At 32.5% G+C, this 6,571-nt stretch overlaps 1 protein-coding gene across 1 annotated transcript in view; it reads left to right on the forward strand.

Annotated features, from left to right (window-relative positions):
• LOC128993472 (galectin-8-like) overlaps positions 1–6,070 on the forward strand; it is a 78,356-nt gene extending 72,286 nt beyond the window's left edge. The window contains exons 13-16 of the mRNA XM_054417383.1: positions 3,376–3,402; positions 3,921–3,956; positions 5,017–5,074; positions 5,824–6,070. Of these exons, the coding sequence (XP_054273358.1) occupies positions 3,376–3,402; positions 3,921–3,956; positions 5,017–5,070 (117 nt within the window). The 3' untranslated portion in view covers positions 5,071–5,074; positions 5,824–6,070. The remainder of the gene's footprint in view (positions 1–3,375; positions 3,403–3,920; positions 3,957–5,016; positions 5,075–5,823) is intronic.
• Positions 6,071–6,571: the final 501 nt, after the last annotated feature.

Consider the following 6,571-nt stretch of genomic DNA (forward strand, 5'->3'; position numbering starts at 1 on the left):
TTTCTATAAGGAAAAGGGATGTGCGGGCCAGTAAGTTTTGTAGATACATCACAGAATAGCTCTTTAGATGAACTTATAAGTAGAATTTTTATTATTTTCAATGTTTGAATGGCATTACTTAAGCCAAATGCCATATACGGGAACTCAAATAATCCAAATGGAGTGGTGATAACCATTTTTTCAATGTCTTCTTGAAGGACAGGTATCCGTTGGTATGTTTGGACTAAATAAATTCTGGAAAATATGTTTGTGCTATGTAAAAAATTAGTGCAATCAGTTAGAAATGGCAAAGGATACTTATCAGGAATTGTAGCTTGATTTTATTTTTTGTAATTGCCACATGGTCTCCAGTCTCCATTTTTCTTTTGAACCTGCCCAGCAACTGCTAGAAGGTCGACATAGCCCTTCTTGCAACATAAACTGAAATTCATGTTTTGCAGCTTGGAGTTTATCCGGAAGTAAACGACGAGGTCGGGCTGTGACTGGAGGACCTGTAGTTTCAATGAAATGTTTGACTTTATGTTCAACAATCTTTTTGTTTATAGGACTAGGTCTTAATAAATCAGGAAATTGTGCCAATAAGGAATTGAATGGATTACTTGTACTCAAAGAGAAGACTGAAGAATTTCGGTTTGAAGACATTTTTTGGGGAATGTTTCGAAGTGCACCATCAATGAGCCTGTTTTTCTTGGCATCGATAATAAGATTAAAATGTGATAAAAAAAACCCCATACCAAATATAGGTTTGTTAACATCGGCTACTATAAAATTCCATTTGAAAAGCTTGTTTAGTCCTAAATCAATCAAAAGTTGTCTTTGGCCATAAGTTTTAATTTTGGTACTATTGGCAGCAACAAGTTCAAGTTTCTGTGAGTGATTTTTATCTTTAACAGTAGCTGGAATCACGGAAAAATCAGCTCCAGTGTCCATGAGAAATTGGAAAATGACTGTTTATCATGAACAAATAGGCGACTTACTTCTGCCCCCTTCAGTCGTGTCGCCGAAAAACCTGGGGGCTGGAGTTTTCTGTTCCAATGGTAAATGAGATAACAAACAGGGAGGTGTGCATTTGCGAGCACGACCACCAAAATTAAAGTGATAGTAATACAAAGACTGTTGCGGAGAAGATTTCCTTGTGTCCGTGTTGTAAGAATCACATTTGGATTGACTTAGGTTGTTTTTGTAGATGGATTGAATTTCATTAGACAAATCTGATATTTGGTTTTGAAGATTAGTTATAATTGAATCATGTGGTTCAATGGAAGAAACAGAGGTAGTGGAATTTAAATGATTAGTTGTGATGTCAATAATTTTGTCAGCCATCTCCAAAAGTTTAGATAAGTTTTCATCACAAATTGAAAGAGTAGTTTGAGCATTGATTGGTAGTTTTTTTTTTCTAAACCAAAGCGCTTATAGAAATTCGTCACTCACCTTATTCTGAGCCAATGACCTCATTCTACTAAGAAGTTGCGAGGGTTTTTGGTCCCCAAGTTCCATACCTGTCAGAAGGGTTTGTATTTTCTTTGTGTCACTTTCATCATACAAGGAAATTAATTTAGTTTTTATAGCTATGTATTTGTTCTCTGCTGGTGGATCCGTGACAATCTCAGAGACTTATAAGATAGAATATCAGCGTCAATAGAACTTACCACCGTGTCAAACTTGGCTTGATCTGAGACAATTCGTGATCTTCGAAATTGAGCTTCAATTTGAACGAACCCAATTTTTGGGTTAGGTTTCCAGAATTGAGGAACTTTTGTAGACAAGTTGGCTATTTCTTGGGTAACCAAATCTTCATTAATGTTCATGTTGACTTATAAGGGGTCACCAATAAAGTAAATTATTAAATCAATAGTTGTATTGAATTCAAGTTTTTTATTAAGGTCAATGTAAAACTGAACTGTTTACAAAAAAAACCCATTAACAATAATAAAATCAACATATGTAAAATATTTAGTTAGAAATAACTGACATTTAATATTATGGTAAAGACCAGAAGGAAGAGTAGACACTACAATAGACAAGCATGTTTATTGAAAACATTTTTTCTCAGCTCTTGTGGATCGCAGGGAAAATCTACGCATACTGTTAGAAAGTAATTTGCCTGAAGATGTGCAGAATCCCTTTATAAATTAAAATAGGCTAAAAAATAAACAGAATAATTATTAAAAATAAAAAAATACCCCCGCCGCAGCAAACCTGCCGTCTAAGCGAATTTCCATTTGGCTGAATTGATTTTCAATCAATCTATTTAAATAACATTAGGTTTAACGAGTACCTAGGTTTGCTGCTACAAGGAAACTAATAAAGTGTGTATTTTAAGTAAAATAATTATTGCTTAGTAGAAAATGAATACATTTGCCAAGTTTGATCAAAAGATATCCATAAACAAGCAAACTACAACATTTTAAAATATTCTCCATAAGAATAACATGGGAATTTTAAATTTACAATTTTTTAGTTTTCTCCGTAACCAATAACCGTACAAAAACACTTTGATATACTGAATTGTTTGTTTTTTTAAGCTCTTTAAGAAGGTTTAGAGAAAAATCGGGAAATTTTTTGTTTTGAGGGTCAAAAGTGAGAAAAACCAATTTTTACCCCATAAAACCCCCCATAAAACCCTGTTCCCATGGTCCGATCATGCTGGATCGCGAACTCATTCAAGTTTATCCCGCCTTACACCTTCAAACCAAATTTCATCAAAATCGGATAAAAATTACTCAAGTTATCGTGTTCACGGACACATATATATATAAATCTATATATATATATATATACATATATAAAAATTTGAACGAATGGTGTTTTTGGCCTCTGGGGACATCAAAATGAAAAAGTAAATCGGTCCTGGGCCTAAGTCTTACCATGAGACCTACGGTAATAGCTACTTCCCTATAGGGAAATTCGCTAATAACATGAGATTAATGGGATGCCATGTTGGTGATGAAACAACAACAAAATATAAACAGAAAATCAAAACAAATAGAAGAAATTCCAATTATATGTTTGATTTACAGCGTGGGGTGAAAATAGAGAAGGTTGCACAATACCACAATACATACTTTTGGTCATGTTTTCGACTACGGGGAGAACTCTAGTTATTATATATTATATACTAATATACTAAAGGTACTGGGATGGGATCAAGACGTTGGTCTTCCTTAATCATGGATATGTCCTATTAAGAATTAGATTTATAACTAGAAATCCGCCTTGTCAGTAGGTTTGCTTGTGGTGGGTGTTCTTGAGCAATATTTACATATTTTAAAACTTTAATGGGTGTTTTTTGTTTATTAGGGTAAATGCAAACGTTTTAAATTTATTTCTACTACTGTGAAGTGTACTTTTAAATGCATTGTAATTTTTTTGTAGGGAGTGTGGATACCTGAAGAGGATTATGTAAGTTTATATGTCTTCATAAAAATATACAAAATGCATGTCAATTAATTGGTACACTTTATTATAAAACTAACTTAACACAAAAGATCAAATGTAAACAATAACAATAAAAACAATAATAATCATCTGATTATTTATGCATATGACGTAAGTAAAATTTGAGTTGGTTATTATTCTAGGTTGAAATTAATTATCCAAAAGTAGTTGTTATAGAATAGATGGAAGTTTTGTAAAAGTTATAATTATTAACAGCTAAATAGTCCTATATATGTTTATGAAAACGAATACTTGATAAACAAAGTATTCTTGATATCACAGATCAACACTTTATTATGAATAATTCAGATTACGATTGAATTTATTTTCATTATTATGTTACAAAAAGTGCAATTTGTGTCCAAAATATACAAAATGACATCAAATTTCAATAAATTAATCGATTTCATTTTTGTAATTTATATTATATAGAAAATAAGTTTCAACAGGTTAACTATTACATTAAATCTTTAATTTTACAGAATACGGAACAGCATGGCGAAATACTTATTAAATCTGTAAGTATGTTCAGAATATAATTTTAATAGTTTCGAAGAAAAGATCTTCTAAAATGGATTATGCATGGTTTGGCTCAAATTTGTTTAAAAACAAACAGATTTTGGTACAATATCCGTATGTAATATTTTTGAAATAAATACATGCCTTAGCCTCTGGGCTGTGATATAACTAAAATAGGTTTAACTTTTCGTCAACAGCTCAATCAGTTGTAATCTGCGTTACGGCTGTTTTGGCCACCATCAGACATCTTTAGCTGAAGCAGCGTCTCAGTAGAAACACATAACACGGAAACATTTTACAATTAATTACGAAAATACGAAGATAAAATTAACAAGCCTGTTGCTGGCTTTGGATACTGTAAATAGGCATTCCATTTTTGTGAACCAAAGATACCATTTACTTGGGATACTGAAAGTACACATTCAATTTACGTGAACACCACGTACCATTAACTTTAAAATACTGCAAGTAGACAATTCCATTAACGTGAACCAAATGTACCATTGAGATTGGATACTGCAAGATTAGACATTCTATTTACGTGTAACTGGCGCACCATTGACTTTGGACACTGCAAGTAGGCATCTCCTTAAATAGAACCAAATGGACCATTTACTTTGGACACTGCAAATAGGCATCTCCTTAAATAGAACCAAATGGACCATTTACTTTGGACACTGCAAATAGGCATCTCCTTAATGAGAACCAAATGTACCATTGACTTTGGGTATACAAGTAGGCAACTCATTTATGAGTAATAAATGGACCTTTGACTTTGGATAGTATATATTTAATTTATGAGTACCAGATGAGCCATTCACTTATGATACTGCAAGTATACATTCCATTTACGTTAACTAGATGTAGCATTGACTTAAAAAATGATTGGATTTATATGCTAGCACCGCTCAATATTGCAAGCAGACAACTGCGTTGAATATCTAGTACTATGATTAAAGTTAAAATTATTAATATACGCCCGAACGTCTAAAGAAAATATTAAGAGAGATATAACCATATCATAATGATGACAGTTTTAATGGTAGCTCAATATTTCAGCCTAATATACCAGCGAGAGGTAGCAAGGAGGTGAACAAGGGCAACACCAATTAATTAGGTGAGTTTTAATAGTACTTATTGTAATTTATTTACTTTTTAAAACTCTTAACCACTTCATTTAATTTTTTGTTTCCATTTTATTTGCAATAATTATGTTTTCTTCAACCACTTTAAGTGAGAGATAATCATTTAACTGCCAATCCTCATTTTCCATTTTTATGTTTTCATTAGATTTTCAATTCTTTTTTCCAAAAACAGTTTTAAAAGTAAAGCAATATAATACCCCCACCGCAGCAGATCTGCAGATTAAGAGAAATTTCATTTGCTTGATATTTTAATGAAAATATCTCCTTTAAAATGTCAGATTTATTCCCTGTATAAAAAAAAAAATAGTCCAACTAGTACATAGGTTTTCTGCTACAGAGAAGGTAATAAAGTGTATTTAGTGTGAAGTATTTAGTGTGAAGAATTTATTTTTTAGTATTTGTTTATTAAAATAAACTTAAAAATAGGGATTTTTTTTTTTTTTTTTTTTTTTTTTTGTCTTAGGACGCTAGGCACGAGCCTGGGATTGTTTTTCACATTACTTCAGGCTAGACCTAGGGGTTGCGGCATTATCACTTAGATAAAATCCATTGGTGACTTGGCGGGGATCGAACCCGGGACCTCACGGACCGAAGTCCCGCGCTCTAGCCACTACGCCAGCTCGCTCCCCTAAAAATAGGGATTGACGTTGTGCCGTAAATAAGCTTGTTATGCTATTGCCATATTGGAAATTTAATTATAGTTTGTCTTGTATATTTACAGACAGGAGGCAGAAAGTTGTGTTGATGTGATACAAACGACAAATCCAGTACGAGACAATTGGACAAAACAAGGGGAAAAAAATTAATTGGAAAGATACCTCAGTAGACAGCTGATGCAAGGCATTACAAACATATCATGATAATATACACATGTTGATGTAAACAAACAATGCTTGTGTTAAACTCAATGAATGGAACTAACACTTACATTATACAAAAATATAAAAACAAACTGTTAAACACACAAATAGTTTACGTTTATTTACACATAAGTTTTATTGTTGTAATATGTAATATTGGTACCTACAAGAAGTGTTTATAATGTCCTTGGTAAACAGTTAGTAATAGACTAATTTAACCTTCTTTCAGAGTTTAAATATGCAAGTAGGTTGATTACACCATTTAGGATCCACATTTTATCAAGATAGCAAAGTAACTAACAAAGTCATGGTATACTAGGTCAATCCCGTCGAAATCGACGGCTACTCTTGAGTTTTTAGGTAAATTCAGCTAACTGCGATGGATAGAGTGAAGTTATTAAAACTTTAGTAAAATGAAGGGAGGATGAACATAATTATTGAGTGAGAGGATTGCGTACCTTAAAAACGTGGTTAATGAATTCGTTGAAATCAATATTTTCCGTCCTTTCAACGGCTTTAGGTTACCCAAAAGGCTTTTCAGGAGTCTTACAATTGTTTCTTGTTCATGACTTTTGTTCATGTTAAAACCTCTTTCACTATATGGGGAAA

This window comes from Macrosteles quadrilineatus, unplaced genomic scaffold, assembly GCF_028750875.1.
Source record: "Macrosteles quadrilineatus isolate MER2022 unplaced genomic scaffold, UCM_ALF_1.0 Scaffold_4__1_contigs__length_99947679, whole genome shotgun sequence".
Taxonomy (NCBI): domain Eukaryota; kingdom Metazoa; phylum Arthropoda; class Insecta; order Hemiptera; family Cicadellidae; genus Macrosteles; species Macrosteles quadrilineatus.